The sequence below is a fragment of the Oncorhynchus mykiss genome, chromosome 10, assembly GCF_013265735.2.
Source record: "Oncorhynchus mykiss isolate Arlee chromosome 10, USDA_OmykA_1.1, whole genome shotgun sequence".
In the NCBI taxonomy this organism is placed as follows: Eukaryota; Metazoa; Chordata; class Actinopteri; order Salmoniformes; family Salmonidae; genus Oncorhynchus; species Oncorhynchus mykiss.
The window spans coordinates 63891460-63911341 of NC_048574.1; the positions used below are offsets into that span (position 1 = coordinate 63891460).

General features: G+C 41.7%; 1 protein-coding gene across 3 annotated transcripts in view; it reads left to right on the top strand.

The window, feature by feature from the left end:
- LOC110534625 overlaps nt 1-19882 on the top strand; it is a 32193-nt gene that overhangs the window by 10644 nt on the left and 1667 nt on the right. For 2 of the 3 annotated variants that reach the window (XM_036934489.1, XM_036934490.1), the window contains exon 5: nt 19642-19753. In XM_036934489.1, coding sequence (XP_036790384.1) covers nt 19642-19753 — 112 coding nt within the window. Of the gene's footprint in view, nt 1-3875; nt 4421-4960; nt 5086-6819; nt 6988-19061; nt 19227-19641; nt 19754-19882 lie in introns of those variants that run through there. The other variant, XM_021619543.2, reaches the window with a different exon arrangement.

Below are 19882 nucleotides of genomic sequence, written 5' to 3' on the forward strand. Positions count from 1 at the left end.
GTAATTCAAAGATATGTTTTAATTTGGTTCATAACAGACACCAACCTCCTCTCTGAAGTGTTTATTAGATAGTTGGCTAGCCTTTTGATTGAAAGAAATGGACTGGCCTGTCAACTTTTCATTGCTTAAAAATGGTTCTTCAATCTTTTTTCAGTGTTGCATGCAAATGTAAATCTAGAAGTTATTGTACTTGCCAATTATAATATCTAGACTAGGGCAAGTCTGCGCCTATTTTAAACCATGCCTGACCAAGAACAGCACAGTTTAACAACTTATCCTTAAGGCTGTTAAGTGCAGAATCACACTCATTAGTCCAGTCAGTAGGTTTCAACTTTTTGAAGCTGCCAGCTTGCTTCTCGGGCTTCACCTTCCCCCTTCTCCTCTGACCTGCAGTGAGAGCGAAGAGAGTCTTGGCAATAGCAGAACAGTTTGGAATTACATTTTGATAGCAGAATATCATTCCTAGGAAGGATTTGATCCTTCGTACTGAAGGCGTACGCCCATCTTCCTCCATTTGTCATCTTGGATATCACAACCACCTTTGTCGGGGCCACAACCACCCCGTCACCATTGGTCTGTTTGTTTGGGATCAAAGTAGAAGTTGTCATTAACTACTGATCTAGGATCAGATTACTCTTGCCCAAACCTAACCTTAACCATTAGAGGGATTGGTTAGGAGCAACTCTTACTTACTCGACTCGCTCTGTGCCTTTCATCTCATGACATCTTTCATCTAATTTCCGTCAATACTTGTCGTAGTTTCTGGTAGTGGGCAGGCGGAACTCTACGATATGTAGAGCGCTCTTGGAGAACACATCATTGTAGTTAGGAATTAGTTCAGTTACTTATTCTTTTATTGCTTGACTGATTTTACAGGGCTCAATGTCAACCTCTCCCAACCCGACATCTAGCAGTCTCTGCTTCAAATCCACGGAACTGGTTGTGATGGGCCACTTCCCTAGAGTTCCCCCTTCCATCTTGCAGGAGCCTTGGAAAACTGGGAAGTCCTCCACAGCTAGACAGGGACACACATCAGCCAGCTTTCAGTTTGTCTTTAGAGTGATAGGTTTTTCCGATAGGTTAGTGTCTTTCATGGGCACCCACCTGTCGCCCCACCTGGGTGTGATGACTCGGCCCACCATGATGTTTTGTGGCATGGTCTTGGATGAAGTGAGTTCAACCACAATAGTGCTCCCTGGAGACATTGGCACGCTGTTGAGAAGCCACCCCCATACTAGATGCTCTTGTTTAGCAAGGAGCGTGACAGCCTGGTTGAGTTTGACTGTCCCTATTTTTGGGGGGCATTTCTTCACTCTGCCAACATGTCAGGCTAGTCATCATGTTCACGAAGTATTCTCCCACAGGTGAGGGCTGCGAAGTACATTCTGATATGAGTCTCCAGTACTCGTCAGTACCCTTCATTTGATGCATGAGGTGCTTTATCAAGTTTGTACTGAGAATGAGATCATCATGCTGACCTGGGACTATGAGCCCAGAAACTAAACAACTAATCCCATACAAGTTAAGGTCAACTTCATACATGCATTTTGGTTGTGCCGTTTTCCCCCTACACCAATGAGAATAACTGGCTCTGATAGTGGCTTCTTCTCTAGACTAATATTTTCCGCAAGCATTCTTTGCTCTGCTGCCTCGCTTAAAGTACAGGGCATGGAGCCGGTGTCAAGCATCCCTTTCAATTGGAACTGGTTATTTACAGTGACTGGGGCATAAAACAGTTTGTCAAATGGCATTACTCTTTGTTTATTCTGCGCTATGACCCGAACCCCTCCTGGTGCTGCACTACATGCGTTCACATGTAAATCTTCATCACACTCGAAGGTTTGTTTCTCTTGACCCGCACATCTCCCCTCCATATGCTGGCCTGCCAGTTTAACGGCTCCGCTCCATGGGTTGCTTGTGTGGGCTCCTCACTGTATCTAGGCCCAGGCTTCGGACTAGAGGTCGACCGATTTTGATTTTTCAATGCCGATACCGATTATTGGAGGACCAAAAAAAGCAGATACCGATTAATCGGCTGATTTTTATTTCTTTCTTTATTTGTAATAATGACAATTACAACAATACTGAATGAACACTTTCATTTTAACTTAGTATAATACATCAACAAAATCAATTTAGACTCAAATAAATAATGCAAAAACAAAGTGTTGGAGAAGAAAGTAAAAGTGCAATATGTGCCATGTAAAAAAAGCTAACGTTTAAGTTCCTTGCTCAGAACATGAGAACATATGAAACCTTTTAACATGAATCTTCAATATTCCCAGGTAAGAAGTTTTAGGTGGAAGTTATTATAGGACTATTTCCCTCTATACCATTTGTATTTCATATACCTTTGACTATTGGATGTTCTTATAGGCACTTTAGTATTGCCAGTGTAACAGTATAGCTTCCGTCCATCTCCTCGCCTCTACCTGGGCTCGAACCAGGAACACATCGAAAACAGCCACCCTCGAAGCATCGTTATCCATTGCTCCACAAATGCCGCGGCCCTTGCAGAGCAAGGGGGACAACTACTTCAAGGTCTCAGACCGAGTGCCGTCACCGATTGAAACGCTATTAGCGTGCACCCCGCTAACTAGCTAGCCATTTCACATCGGTTACACCAGCCTAATCTCGGGAGTTGATAGGCTTGAAGTCATAAACAGCTCAATGCTTGAAGCACAACAAAGAGCTGCTGACAAACGCACGAAAGTGCTGTTTGAATGAATGGTTACGAGCCTGCTGCTGCCAACCACCGCTCAGTCAGACTGCGCTATCAAATATAAAATCATAGACTTAATTAGAACATAATAACACACAGAAATACGAGCCTTAGGTCATTAATATGGTTAAATCCGTAAACTATAATTTCGAAAACAAAACGTTTATTCTTTCAGTGAAATACGGAACCGTTCCGTATTTTATCTAACGGAAGTCATCCCTAAGTGTAAATAGTGCTGTTACATTGTACAACCTTCAATGTTATGTCATAATTATGTACAATTCTGGCAAATTAATTACGGTCTTTGTTAGGAATAAATGGTCTTCACACAGTTCGTAACAAGCCAGGCAGCCCAAACTGCACCGCATCGATTATATACAACGCAGGATACTCTAGATAAACTAGTAATATCATCAACCATGTGTAGTGATTATGTTAAGGTTGATTGTTTTTTATAAGATAAGTTTAATGCTAACTAGCAACGTACCTTGGCTTCTTGCTGCACTCACATAATATGTGTCAGCCTGCCACGCAGGCTCCTCGAGTGCAATGTAAAGCAGGTGGTTAGAGCGTTGAACCAGTAACCGGAAGATTGCAAGATCGAATCCCCGAGCTGACAAGGTAAAAAATCTGTCGTTCTGCCCCTGAACAAGGCAGTTAACCCACCGTTCCTAGCCTGTCATTGAAAATAAGAATGTGTTCTTAACTGACTTGCTTAGTTAAATAAAGATAAAATAAATAAAAAATATTTATTTTACTTCGATTTGTGTATATTAGGTATTTGTTGTGGAATTGTTAGATATTGCTGCACTGTCGGAACTGGAAGCACCAGTATTTCGCGACTCCCGCAATAACATCTGCTAACCATGTGTATGTGACCAATAAAATGTGATTTGATATAAAGCGGTTTTTCCTCAGAGTTGTCGGGACATCTTATATCAGTACACTCGTAGCAACTGAAGCATTACGAAACTATTATTCGATCAAATAAACCCACATAGCCATAAAACAATTTGTTTACCAAATTCGACACTCATTGACCTAACAAAAACTCATTGCTTGGTTGGCGAAACGACGAAAAAAAACGCCACCTGCTGGGAGGAGACAGATTTTCTGCAGAGTTGGGCATGTTTCTTCCTCTTTCTCTCTGGTATTAGAAAAAGTGACGAAAGTGGTTTCTCTGACGGAAAATCACACGAAGAAGAAGAAAACGGAAGTGAACAGTGACCAAGAACAATTTCCACAATAGCGTTTTTATTGTTGTTATGTAGACGTTTATGAACACCTTGGTACTCAAAATATGACTCATTTAACTACCCAGCATCACATACTTACCCAAGGTAGTGTTTAATTCGCATTGCAGACAGGATTTGGTTGATAGATTGTATCTAGGTAACGCTAGCTAGCTGCTAACAATGGCTAACTGTATGGTTTTTCACTCTCAAATAGCCTCCATTATGGAGGTGCTAGCGAATACAGCCGTGGCAGATATCTGTAAACTCGTAGACGACGACTATGCAGTGTTTCGTTTGGAAATAACTCAAAGCCAGAAAGAAAACAGGACATTACGGAGGAAACTACAGCTATTGGAACAGAAGGTGACACGGGAGCGCACAGAGAGGACAATGCGAGACCGCGTCCTCGCCAGTCGTCCCAGTAGTGTCAAGATCCTCGACCGATACAGAGGAATGGCCAGAGGTACATTTTGCACAAGGCTGGGGCTGTCGCCCTGGTACCGTCTGCACATGTGTTCAGATGTATATTACCCAGAATTGTGTCTTGGTCAGTTTTTGGATAGAATGCAATAATTCCCCTGATTGCTTACTTAGATAGCTTGCACAAATACACTATTTCCCGGAAGGCCGAGGCTGTGCAGCCTGTCACCGTTCATATATAGCTAGTGCCTTTCGCCCCTTTCTGCACATGTGTTACCCAGAATTCGGTCATGGCCAGTTTTTGAATAGTATGCAATAATTCCTCTGATTACTTATCTTGTGCAAAGACAACATATTCAAACCAGATTCTTGATTTACTGCATTTCCTATTATTTCCTCAATGAAAACAATATGGTGCATGAAACAATCAAATTATCTATAAATAGTCTATCAGTAAGTTACAAGGTGTTACCTTACATCCTTGCCAATTCTAGACATTGTCAATTGGGTACAATATACAATTGAGCATTGACAGTAGCTTATCTAACCACCTTTTTCCCGCCCAATTAAATCTCTGTTGAAGGAAATCTCACTGGAGGCTACAGGAGCTTTGTGAAGCCAGCGGGAGACAATACATGGAGAGATGACCAACCAATCACTGTTGATGAGGGGAGTGGAACCTCAACCCAGCACGTTATCGTGATAGAGGTTAGTGTAATATTTTTACATCAAAATTACAGTACATCAAATGTGGCCAATTTATTTCAGAAAGGCTCCCCTAAGCTATTTACTTGTTTACATGTACAGTACCAGTCAAAAGTTTGGACACACCTACTCATTCAAGGGTTTTTCTTAATTTTACTATTTTATACATTGTAGAATAATAGTGAACACATCAAACTATGAAATTACACATACGTAATCATGTGGTAACCAAAAAAGTGTTAAACAAATCAAAATATATTTATATTTGAGATTCTTCAAAGTAGCCACCCTTTGCCTTGATGGCAGCTTTGCACACGCTTTGCATTCTCTCAACCAGCTTCACCTGGAATGCTTTTCTTGAAGGAGTTCCCACATATGCTGAGCACTTGTTGGATGAGTTTCCTTCACTCTGTGGTCCAACTCATCCTAATCCATCTCAATTGGGTTGAGGTTGTGGAGGCCAGGTCATCTGATGCAGCACTCCATCACTCTCCTTCTTGTTCAAATAGCCATTCAACAGCCTGGAGGTGTGTTGGGTCATTGTCCTGTTGAAAAACAAATGATAGTCCCACTAAGCGAAAACCAGGTGGGATGGCGTATCGCTGCAGAATGCTGTGGTAGCCATGCTGGTGAAGTGTGCCTTGAATTCTAAATAAATCACAGACAGCGTCACCAGCAAAGTACCCCCAAACCATCACACCTCCTCCATGTTTCACGGGAACCACACATGCGGAGATCATCCGTTCAACTACTCTTTGTCTCACATAGATACGGCGGTTGGAACCAAAAATCAGACCAAAGGACAGATTTCCACCAGTCTAATGTCCATTGCTCATGTTTCTTTTCCCAAGCAAGTTTCTTCTTATTATTGGTGTCCTTTAGTAGTGGTTTCTTTGCAGCAATTTGACCATGAAGGCCTGATACACGCAGTCTCCTCTGAACAGTTGATGTTGAGATGTGTCTGTTACTTGAACTCTGTGAAGCATTTATTTGGGCTGCAATTTCTGAGGCTGGTAACTCTAATGAACTCATCCTCTGCAGCAGAAATACGCGTTCTTCCTATCCTGTGGCGGTCCTCATGAGAGCCAGTTTCATCATAGCACTTGATGGTTTTTGCGACTGCACTTGAATAAACTTTGTTATTGAAATGTTCCGTATTGACTGACCTTCATGTCTTAAAGTAATGATGGACTGTCGTTTCTCTTTGCTTATTTGAGCTGTTCTTGCCATAATATGGACTTAGACCTTTTTGGTAAATGACCATCTTCTGTATACTACCTTACCAAAACACAACTGATTGGCTCAAACACATTGAGAAGGAAAGAAATTCCACAAATTAACTTTAAACAAGGCACATCTGTTAATTTAAATGCATTTCAGGTGACTACCTCATGAAGCTGGTTGAGAGAATGCCAAGAGTGTGCGAAGCCGTCAAGGCAAAGGGTGGCTACTGAAGAATCTCAAATATTAAATATATTTTGATTTGTTTAACACTTTTTTGGTTACTACATGATTCCATGTGTTATTTCAAAGTTTTGATGTCTTCACTATTATTCTACAATGTATAAAATAGTAAAAATAAAGAAAAACCTTTGAATGAGTAGGTGTGTCCAAAATTTTGACTGGTACTGTACATTGTTATTTCTCTGCCATAGGGGAACTTGTGAGACTTCCCTACGACATTGTTATCCAATTCAACTCATGTACCTGCAATAACCTCCTCTCTTCTTCTGTCAGTCTGCAGATACAGGGGTTGCAAGTCCTGGGGTCAAGCAGGAGAGAACTGAAGGAGAGGACAGAAGACACAGCAGAGACATCCAGATTGGATTGACTGGAGCGCCCCCTGTGTCCAGGGAGGACCCAGCCGCCTCGCCTCAGCCCAGGACCCAACACAGCATCACGGAGGTCAGTGGAACGCCGAACACCGTCCTCAAGTCAGAGACAGACACCGAGACTTTAACTGTAACACACAGGCTCTTACCCACAGAATCTGACCACAGATCAGACTCAGAGAGACTGGAGCTGCGGCCACTGGGCTGTCCTCCTGCTTCCAGCTCAGAGTACTTACCGGTATTTCACCAGAGCCAGAGGACAGATCATTCCTGTGGAGATGGTGACGCATTAGACACTGGTGTTGATGATCTGCCTTGTTCTTACGCGACAGAGATGGACCCTGGCAACATATCCTTGGGTTTAGAGACACAGACTCATCTGTTTAGAGAGGACTGGAACCAGTACAGTAGTAGTGTATACTCTGAAGGGTGCCTAGATAAGAAACAAGAGGTTATAGTGGTAGACGAGGTGAAAGTGGAGGGCGACACTCCTCCCACATGGAATGCAGATGGTCACCTAGGAGACAGACACTCACAGGGTAGAGATTTCTTAGATTACAGAGAAAGCTTGGACACAAATATAAATGTTGTCACCCACTCCCCTTTACACGCATTCAGGGATCGTGTCCCAGTGTCCACGTCGATGGCACCTTCCGATTCACACGGCTGTGTTGTTTTCGATCAAGTGTTGAACTCAAATGACCAAAGAGCCATGGCTCGTGGAGGGGGAGCAACATCCGGCATTAGTAAAGAGAAACGGTTCCTCTGCATGTTCTGTAACAAAGGCTTCAGCTGCCCCCAGAAGGTGGAGATCCACCAGAGGGTCCACACAGGGGAGAAACCCTACAGCTGTACCCAGTGTCATATGTGCTTTTCCCAGGCTTGTCACCTAAAGAGGCACCAGAGGGTCCACACAGGGGAGAAACCCTACAGCTGCCCCCATTGTGAGAAGAGGTTCTCCCGCCAGGACCAGCTGAAGATGCACCTGAAGGTCCACACGGGAGAGAGGCCATTTGCATGTACGCACTGTAGGAAGAGGTTCTCAGAGAGGAGCAACCTCAGGATACACCAGCAGAAAAACCATTCCACTATGTAACATAGGAAGTACCCATTCCACTCTATAGCGTCTGATGTTTAGATCAAACCCAGCATTAAAGACACAGATTAATTTTCAGTGTTATCAGCAGAAAGGATCCACAGATGCATTTAGAATAACGAGAGTAACAGATTTCAATGTTGAATATTGCATCCAGATATGATAGTGTGATATATAAGCCTAAAAATTGAAAATAAGTGCTTGAGGTGGACCTCTGTAGGAGATGAAACATTTTAAAGAAACCGGGAGTACATATGTTTTGAATTGAAATGCAAACAGATTCTAGGTTGGTTGATGTCATAAATATTAAGAACTAAAAGGCGATGGGAAAAGTGGAGAGGAACTGGCACGACTGTCTGAATGAGTTGCCAGCATCACAAAACGTTTTTGGAGAATGAATATGTTACTTTTGTAAGTATTGGCCTAGACCAGGGCTATTCAACTCTTACCCAACGAGGTCCAGAACCTGCTGGTTTTCTGTTCTACCTGATAATTAATTGTACCAGGTCTAAAATCAGTCCATGAGTAGAGGGGAACAATGGAGAAAAAAATGCAGCAGAACTGGCTTCGACTTCCAGAGTTGAGTTTGAGGGGCCTAGACTATATTGCAACATAAGGATGCATTAAGGTGTATTACAGATTTAATATTATTTTACTTGGGATGAGAGGTTGAATTCGTCTGATGACACCAATACTTCTCACAATTTTATTTCAGACAAATGAAATGGGATTTTCCCAGTTAATTATTTTTGTCAATGAGAACACCTTGGAATTTGGTCATTTTAACACAGGGTAGTAAAGGAAATGTATTATTTTTTCGGGCAATAAAATGCATGTGATAGCTTTACATTTTTTTTAGGGACAACTTATTTGATTTAAACCAGTTGTCAACATTTAATTACAAATAAAGTTTTGCGATACTAATCATTGAACGAAAATGCCATGGAAAATGTTATTGGGCTTTTGAGCAGCAGTTTCATTTACAACATCCGACCAGTAGATATCAAAACGTTTTTCTGTAAATATAGCAATGTGTTTGTGATCAAAATTACTGAAACAAATTCTATTGACCTGATTGCTTTGAGAGCTGGTACAAACAAGTTAAAATAACGGGAAATTAAGAGACCAGAGACCAAATACAAGAGACCAGATACCCCCGATTTAAAATAAATGAGTAAATATGTTGTCAGATTGCTACTTGTAGCAGTGATTCTTAAGTATAATAATGGCAAGATATAAGATCAAGAAAGTTATTGATCTTAACTTGATCACTCTTCTGTCGCAGAGAATTTTCCTGCTGCATCGGGAAATTCAAATGAGCCTTGTGAATCCCTGAAAATGATCAGTTCTCTTTCTCTCCATGCAGGGGCAGTCAAGCCATTGGGATCAGTGCTTGCTATTAAAAAAATATATATATTCTCGCTCAATCAAACGCTAGGCCCTATTACTGCAAAATTCAAATGTACAAAAATGTATCTGAAATGCAGCAGCCATATACATCAACAATTGTCATTTTACATAGCTTAATAACACAAGATGGATATTGGTCTTCACTAGGCCACTACATACAAGTGTATCTTAAGGTTACGAATGAACTGTCAAAATATAATTCAATCGTGGTCTTGCGGTTAGGGCTGCTGCCTTCAATACTGTTTTGGCGGGGGTTCGATTCCGGCCAACGCATTTCTGGCACAAATAACTCAATCCCCCTGATTGACTTGATTAAGTTACACATTTCAAATATGGACAGGATATTTTACCCCTGATCTTGATAAGAAATTACCATACCAGACACTTTTGGATAACATAAAAAGGAAACAAAATAATAACAATAGCCTACGCTACACCAACATTAGTTTCCATTCATACAAAGTGTCTGGTAAATTGCCACAGTAGATTTGCCGTGGTAAACAAGGAAATCCTTTTTTCTGTTGTACGGAATGCTTGTCAATCGCCCATAGTCTGTTCAAAAAGAGCTAGGTCTTTCCGATGACAACACCAACCAGAGGGCGAACATATCTAGAAAGTTGCAAGTGTAACCTGATCTCTCAGGGGAGCAACCAACGTCTTTGACCGAGGGCAGGCACTGGTTACAATATGCCATTTGGTTATATTCCAATAAGCTACATTCTGTAGGCTACCCGTAAAAGGCGCTGCATGGTCAATCCGACATCTGCATTGGCCGTGTAGCATTTACGGTGATACTGCTTCGGCAGGAGTCAGGGAATTCATACATCTTGTGCTTCGCAGAGCTGTTGTGAAGGAACTTGTCAGGGAAGTGAGTTTGTGTTTATACAGGACCTCCTGCCCCCCCACCTACCATCAGCCAATCATGTCAATGCGGAGCTATACGGAGTCCTCTGCATTGTTACAAAATTTGAGAGGCGAGAGGCGATGTGGTACGGAGCTCAATTTGGCCTCTGCATGCTTCCGTAGGCGCCGCAATTGCTTCACACCTTCCATAAGGAGCCTCCGACCACATTTTTGCATCAAGCATAAATGGCCTTTTAGCCTATCCATTGTCACATTATGAAAGGTGTGAAAACAGATTATAGGCTATTGTTTGTGTCCCTGGCTGAGTTGATGAGCTGATTTGGGCCATCAGTTGATTGACAGATGTAGGCCTACTGTAGAACGATATATTTTCCTCCAGTGTTGATGCTCGCCTAGTTTTATAATTAGGATGTGTATAATTTGTCAATTTAGTTATTGTCTTTGGTGTGGATTGAAAGCCTGTATTGTGTAGCCTTAATATTTCATTTTGTAAAGCTGTCAAGATGTTTGAGCCTATCCCAGATTATTTTGTTGAGCTGAGACACTTTTCTCAGAATCGTAAATTATCAGACAATTTGTTTTACTTCTGTTTTTCTTCTGGAAAAAAATTGAAATAAATGCAATTCACTTGTGGCCCTAATCTAGGCTCAGGCTTGCCACTAGATCACCCTGCACTGGGCGCAAATTCATGAGGCTCGGGGCCGGAGCACGCTGCTTAGACCTCTGCGCTACTGCAGGTTACAATGCTTGAGCAATTACTTAAATCACTTGTGCTACCCACACTATAGAATAATAATTGGAAATTCTCAAAAACATGTCATTTCAATTATTCATGCCTCTGTTCCAAATTTCCCCACTGTGTCCCTTACAGCCTGTTTTTTTCCTCAGTGAGTACTGGCGGCTAGCTGTTGTTCCACAGGAAGCTTATCTCTAACCCAAACACCAGATGGCTGCCTCTAATTTAATATCAGTCCTAATGCTCAATCCCTCTGTTCGTAATGTGACCTTGTATTGAAACATTTACTTCTTCAAATTACTAAGATATTGCATTATTAGAGTGCTATCTGAAAGCCCATTACCATTCACTTTGTTCCTTCACACTTATTAAATGTCTATTTTAAGATTCATATGTAATTCTTTGGAGGGATCAATATGTATTAACTGGGCTGGCACTCTATATCGGTCCCCTGTATATCGCATGCTCTGTCCATAATAAGTCTCTACCTAGCATTTTAAACGGTTGTTTAGGTGAATACAGAACATCTTTGGTTCTATTTAATAAGGTATGGGGTTTATTTCAAAATGTATTACCAGGGTGGAAGAAAGTGGTTATACTTTTATTGGTTAGGGGTAAGTCAAATCCTATACAATGCTTTAACCCTATCTTTCTCAAATGATCCATCAAGGGACCACTCTGAACATTTCTCAGAATACTTTTTACACCACTTACGTACGTCTAATTGTGGATTAGCAGGTTCTATATATATATTTGTTCTATTGTTTACTTCATCAGATCTCTAGTAACCCATTATACATTTGTTACATCACAAATGCATCCTATACACCAGTGTTCTATTCATACAGGGGTTTAAATAGTCACTCTAGTCTTCTATTTAACAGCATATTCAGGAATAATACTATTTTCTTTCATATCTACATACAGAATCCCTATATAATGTTATAGACCTGAAAACTCAGCTCACACAGAACTGGTTGGGGTATTCATTATTTTCCTTATATAACTATACTTAGGTATTCACATCCACAACACTCCATGTGCATCTTCAACAATTCTAAATGCCTACAATAACACCTTGTGCTATTATCTGTGGTTCTCAGACCACGTTGACTTTTCTATCATTACATCCTATGTATCTTCAACGGTTCTCTTGCCGCTATTTCCTATACACTAGTAGTCCCAGACTACGATGGGCGGTGGTGGATGGAATCCCTAGATTGAGTCCCTACATTATTACCCCATGTGCATCTTAAATTATTCTCTAGTCGTTACTTCCTATGCACAATATGTATCTCCTACTCTGCCTTCTGAAAGTATTCAGACCCCTTGACTTTTTCCACATTTTGTTAGGTTACAGCCTTATTCTAAAATTGATTAAACACTTTTCCCCTCAATCTACACACAATAGCCCATAATGACCAAGCAAAAACAGGTTTTTAGAAATACAAAACTGAAATATCACATTTACATAACTATTCAGACCCTTGTCCTGAAGCCACTCCTGCATTGTATTGACTTTGAGCTTAGGGTCGTTGTCCTATTGGAAGGTGAACCTTTGCCCCAGAGGTCCTGAGTGCTCTGGAGCAGGTTTTCATCAAGGATCTCTCTGTACTGCTCTGTTCATCTTTGCCCTGATCCTGAAGTCTCTCAGTCCCTGACACTGAAAACATCCCCACCGCATGATGCTGCCACCACCATGCGTCACTGTAGGGATGGTGCCAGGTTTCCTCCAGACGTGACGCTTGGCATTCAAGAGTTCAATCTTGGTTTCATCAGACCAGAGAATCTTGTTTCTCGTGGTCAGAGTCCTTAGGTGCCTTTCGGCAAACTCAGAGCGGGATGTCATGTGCCTTTTACTGAAGAGTGGCTTCCGTCTGGCCACTCTACCATAAAGGCCTGATTGGTGGAGTGCTGCAGAGATGGTTGTCCTTCTGGAAGGTTCTCCCATCTCCACAGAGGAATTCTAGAGCTCTGTCAGAGTGACCATCGGGTTCTTGGTCACCCCCCTGACCAAGGTCCTTCTCCCGTTATTGATCAGTTTGGTCGGGCGGCCAGCTCTAGGAAGTGTCTTGGTGGTTCCAAACTTCTTCCATTTAAGAATCTTGGGGACCTTCAATGCTGCAGAAATTGTTTGGTACCCTTCCCCAGATCTGTGCCGACACAATCCTGTCTCGGAGCTCAACGGAAAATGTATTCAACCTCATGGCTTGTTCTTTTGCTCTGACATGCACTGTCAATTGTGGGACCTTTATATAGACAGGTGTGTGCCTTTCCAAATCATGTCCAATCAATTTAACTTACCACAGGTGGACTCCAATCAAGTTGTAGAAACATCTCAAGGATGATCAATGGAAACAAGATGCACCTGTGCTCAATTTCGAGTCTCATAGCAAAGGGTCTGAATACTTATGTAAATTAGGTATGTTGTTGTATTACAAATAATTTGCAAAAACAAATCTTAAAGCCTGTTTACATTTTGTCAATATGGGGTCTTGTGTGTAGATTGCTGAGGATTTTTTAAAATGTAATCCATTTTAGAAAGGCTGTAACGTAACAAAATGTGGAAAAAGTCAAGGGATTTGAATACTTTCCGAAGGCACTGTATATTTAATAACACCACGTGTCATTGTTAGTGGCTGCAGACCACGTATACACTTCAATAAATGTCTAGAGACAGCTGTCAGCGGGGCTTCCATGGTTACTGTTATGCCCTCGCTCTAGTCTTCTATAAGACTATGGGTACCTTTTTATGCATTATTCACCTTAATTGTATTGGTTTTATAATAAATAAATAATAATTTAAAATTGACTTACTGAAATAATTTGCCGTCCTTCAATTGTTCGCAGATGATGTGTCTCCTCCTGGGCAGTTAACAATAAGGGTCTCGTCATCTTTTGGTCAGATGGGAATTTCCCTCAAAATGCGCCACCGGTTTTCCTCGCAGACCCCCAACTGGAAAGCTCCGCAGGTAGAATCAGTCATCCAGTTCGTGATGCCAAATTGTCGTGGAAATTCTTACATGGGGAGTCTCAAAGTCAATCTTAAATTAATCATTGTTTATTATCAGCGTGCTGGAGAGGTTCCAACCAACTCAATGAATCAAGTACACATGTCAATCTACTGGGGCAGTCCCGTTAGTTCTTATATACAGACAAGTTATATTTGCATGATTTAGCTTATTCATCATTCATATTTAATTAATCAGTAACGTTTGCATGTGACAGACCAATACCTCAAAAGGCTTCTCTCTAAGCTGTGTCCTTGAAATGGAGATATCCCTTTCTCTAAACAAGGTTCTGGGCTGCCAAATTGCAGATCGTGATCATGAGGGATTCGTTCAATCAGTCACTTGCATGAATACAGAAATAGGTTTTTACAAAAACACAAACGTAAACATTTCCATCACACACATTCAATACCGCCTTGCACACATCTAGCTGACCTAAGGTGTAATCATTAGTCCAACAGTTCCAAATGAGAGTTTCTATTGGACAAAGCCAGGTATGTTAATCCCCATTTCGTTCCGTTTGCTTCTGTTTAAGAAACGTTTTTCAACAGAATTGACGGAATGAATGCACCCCTGATCACACACAAACAATTCACTTTCATAGCTACATACAAACAGTTTGTTGTATTCCTTCTCGCATGTATGCGCTCTTCCTCTCACCTTTTCCCTTTGCTTGTGGACACAGCACATTGTCTGTTACCAGGCGAAAAAGCATTTCCAAGCAAAACATTCATATCATAACGGCTACACATAGCCTACATCGTTGTCACCATATTAGCTAAAGTAACATCATAGTCAACATAGCTAATAGAACTAATGCATTAGTAAATCCACTACAATCATGCAGTACAGTCACTGGGGTGGCAATAAATTAATAAAATCAAAAGCTTACCTTGACTTGAAAGAGTTCCAGTGTTGGATAGTCATAGCTAGCTAACATAGCATCCGGGTGTTTGAGTAGGCTAAACTAGCTAGCTGCATTTGCTAGATATGAAAACAGTGAACGTTTTGCTCTCTCGCTCCTCCATTTTGGAAGAAATTAATTTGTAACTTTAGCTATTGTCTTTGAGTCAACTACTCACCACATTTTATGCACTGCAGCGCTAGCTAGCTGTAGCTTTTGCTTTCAGTACATTCTCTAATCCTTTGATTGGGTATAAAACGTCAGTTCATGCTGCAAGAGCTCTGATAGGTTGGGGGATGTCCTCTGGAAGTTGTCATAATTTTGCTGTGTAAGTCTATGGAAGGGGGTGAGAACCATGAGCCTCCTAGGTTTTGTATTGAAATCAATGTACCCAGAGGAAGACGGAAACTAGCTGTCCTCCGGCTACACCATGGTGCTTACCTTAGAGTGCTGTTGAGGCTACTGTCAACCTTCATTGCAAAACAGTGTGTTTTAATAAATGATTTGGTATTGTGAATATATTTTATAGTTTTATCTAAAAAGGACAACTTTTTAATTGTTTAACTATTTTTATTAAATTCACTGAGGAGGATGGTCCTCCCCTGAGGAGCCTCCACTTATGAATACAGATGATACATAGGCGCATCATTTTAAATGATTTTGATTAAAGGATTAGGTCAGTGGGCTACAGCCATGTCGCCTGCAGTAGGCCTACTGGGCGGAGGGGGTGAAACTCCAGCTGGTCGTACTTCAGGTACGTGATGTTGCCCCTCTTTTGCTGTTCAAAGAAAGCGGGTCGTTTCTTTTGAGGCGTACTTTTCGGAGAAGTCTTCATTGATTAAGAACTGAGCTCTTTGGCCTTGCACACCAGTGGTGGGTTTGGTGTTGAAATGAGAATGCATACGCAGATAAGAACCCCATGCCCACTGTAATATATGGTGGTGGATCTTTGTTATGGGGCTGTTTTGCTTCCACTGGTCCTGGGGCCCTGGTCAAGGTCAATGGCATCATGAACTTTACTCAGTACCAGGACATTTTAGCCAAAAACCTGGTTGCCTCTGCAATGAAGCTGATACCTGGCCTCCAAGTGGATCTTCCAGCAAGACGATAACCACAAGCACACATCAAAATCCACAAAGAAATGGTCAATTGAAACTAATCCAATTGAAAACCTGTGGTTTGAATTGAAGAGGGCAGTCCATAAGCGCAGACAAAGGATACCAGTGATCTGGAAAGATTCTGTATGGAGCAATGGTCTAAGATCCATCCTCCTAATGTATTCTACAATTTTATAAAACATTTTATAAAAAGGCTCAGTGCTATAATCTTCGCACGGTGAGGTATTGAAAACAGGAGTGTCAATCATTTTGACCCCTATCTTTTTGTGAAAATCTTTCTCTGAGCAATTGTATTAGTTAAAAATATCATACATTTAAAAAATACAATTGCATACAATATAGCTCAGTATTTGAATTATGTATTTTATTCAGTCATTTTTGCACTACTACTGTTTACTTGGTGCATCTACCTCACATCTCGCTGAGTCTACCTTTAAAGCAGGGGTGAGGAGAGTTCCTTACTAATTAGTGACCTTATTTCATCAATCAAGTACAATTGAGAAGCGAAAACCCGCAGACACTCGGCCCTCCATGGAATGAGTTTGACACGTGCTTTAAAGGGACAGTTCACAAAATGACATTGGTTTCCTTACCATGTAAGCAGTCTATGGACAAGGTTTGACATCAGTCCATGCTTTGGTTTAGTTTTCCTGGCACTGTTTCTAAATGCTAACGTTTTAGCATTTGTAGCAAAAAATCCCATTCAAGTCATGGTACCGACATTTTTTTGCATGGATTGGCGTCGTACCTTGACCATAGACTGCTTACAGGTTAAGGAAACCAATGTTTAATTTGGGTAAACTATCCCTTTAAACCTAACCTATGACCTGACCAATCACCTTATGTATTACTGCCACATAGTGGCAAGAAGTGACAAAAATGGCTGTTAGCCTCCCACGCGCAGGTTACTTTCTGTCCCTAAAACGGACACTAAATAATATAAACAAAATATATTTTTTATAAAACTTAAAGTAAATAACCTAAACTACATTTCAAACATAAATCTTAAATCGTATAGAAATGAAAAATGAATATAAAAACACAACTATGGGCCTCTCGAGTGGTGCAGTGCTACCTATGCCACTAGAGATCCTGGTTCGGGTCCAGACTCTGTTGTGGGTCTCTGGGGAGACCCACAATTGGCTCAGCGTCATCCGGGTTAGGGGAGGGTTTGGCCGACAGGGATGTTCTTGTCCGATCGCACACTTGCGACTCCTGTGGAGGGCTGGGCGCAATGTACGCTGACACGGTCACCAGGTGTAATTTGTTTCCTCTGACACATTGGTGCAACAATTGTGTCAAGAAGCAGTGTGGCTTGGTTGGGTTGTGTTTCGGAGGACGCACGGCTCTCGACATTCGCCTCTCCCGAGTCTGTACGAGAGTTGCGGCGATGGGACAAGACTGTAACTACCAATTGGATACCACAAAGTTAGGGAGAAAAGGGGGTATTTAAAAAATAATAATAATAAATAAAAATAACTATAATAACATAGAACATTTTTAAATTGCTTATTTATTTTTAGCTGGGGGGTGGGATTAATTTAAGAGGTAGGGTTTAACGTGTTTGGAAGATGGGCAGGGACTCTGCTGTTCCACCATTGTGGTGCCAGGACAAATAAGAGCTTTGACTTGGCTGAGCTTGAGCTGACCTACCTGTAGGAGTGGGATGGCCAAGAGACCAGAGTTCACAGAACAGAGTGTAAGGGGTGGGGTGTAGGTTTTGAGCATGGAAGAAGTTTGGAACCAACAAGACTCATCCTAGAGCTGGCCGCCCGGCCAAACTGAGCAATCGGGGGAGAAGAACCCGATGGTCACTCTGACAGAGCTCCAGAGTTCCTCTGTGGAGATGGGAGAACCTTCCAGAAGGACAAACATCACTGCAACACCACCAATCAGGCCTTTATGGTAGAGTGGCCAGACGGAAGCCACTCCTCAGTAAAAGTTACATGACAGCTCGCTTGGAGTTTGCCAAAAGGCACCTAAAGGACTCTCAGACCATGAGAAACAAGATTCTCTGGTCTGATGAAACCAAGAATGAACTATTTGGCCTGAGTCGCATCTGGCGGAAACCTGGCACCATCCCTACTGTGAAGCATGTTGGTGGCAGCATCATGCTGTGGGGATGTTTTTCAGCAGCCGGGACTGGGAGACTATTTAGGATCGAGGCAAAGATGAACTGAGCATAGAGATCCTTGATGAAAACCTGCTCAGAACCTCAGACTGGGGTGAAGGTTCACCTTCCAACCAGACAACGACCCTAAGCACACAGCAAAGACAACGCAGGAGTGGTTTCGGGACAAGTCTCTGAATATCCTTGAGTGGCCCGGCCAGAGCCCAGACTTGAACCCGATCAAACATCTCTGGAGAGACCTGAAAATAACTGTGCAGCGACCTGGTCTGCAGAGAAGAATGGGAGAAACTCCCCAAGTACAGGTGTGCCAAGCTTGAAGCGTCATACCCAAGAAGACGCGAGGCTGTAATTGCTGCCAAAGGTACTTCAGCAAAGTACTGAGTAAAGGGTCTGAAAAGTTATGCAAAACATTTTTTTTAATACATTTGCAAAAATGTTTAAACCTGTTTTCGCTTTGTCATTATGGGATATTGTGTGTAGATTGAGGAAAACAACAATTTATTCCATTTTTTTTTTTTATAAATCTGTAACAGAACAAAATGTGGAAAAAGTCAAGGGGTGTGGATACTTTCCAAATGCACTGTATAGTATACACACACTGACAAACACGTCAAATTAGTTTCGTCGGGTTTGTATGAGGCTGACTTGATTTTCTAACTTCACAGCTGACTCATATTTACCCACAACATCACCCACAACATCATATTTATGTCCACAATGATGAGTTTAACAACAATGAAGTCACTCTAACTACAGTATTGGACTCAAACGTAGTGGGGATGGATAAACACTCCATGTTGAAAGTGTGTTTATTATCTGTGTGTGTATGTACCTGAGGGAGTGTATGTCTGTAATCTGTATTACCTGTCGCTTCCAGGAGGAGGAGGGTCGAGAGGTGCTGCTGGTGAAGGAGGAGGGGTGTGGGGAGGGTCTGGGGAACACTGAGAGGACCATGATTATGGAGGACAACCAGAGTAGACGTCCTCCTGAACCCACAGAGGAACCAGCTGAACAGCACAGGACCACACACAGTATCACTGAGGTGAGCCCACTGTAAACTACAGTCTGAATGATATTACATTGGGCCATATTCCACTAAGCCTCTCAGTTGGAGTGCTGATCTAGGGTCAGTTTAGCCTTTTAGATCATAATGAATGACTATGTAATCAGGTGGAGGACCTGATCCTCGATCAGAACTTCTACTCTGAGACTCTTTGTGTATAAGGGCACAGGTCTTGATATATTGTCAGGTAGTGTGGGACCATGCCTTTAAATTATCAAACCAAAGAAGGTAAAGTAATCAAATCAACTAACACATTTGCATAGGATCAAATCAACTAACATGTTTGCAAAGGACTCATAACAATCCCGCATTGCCGAATCAGATGATGCTCCATAGCAAGGTGCTCATATCAGATTTCTTGATCCAACATCCTCTCACTCTGTATCTCTTACAGTCAGTAGACATGGAGGATGGGAAGCCTGATCTGCTGCTGGTCAAAGAGGAGACAATAGAGGATGAACCAGAGAGCATTGATCTGCTGAGTGGACTAAAGCTGGGGGAGCAAGGTAAGAGAGAAATAATATGGTCTACATACAGTAATAGATCTTCAATGGGAATAGTGATGCACCTGGTTATTATGTCTCCTTAATTTTCTTCATTAATAAAATTAAACTTATGTTTACATACAAAAACAC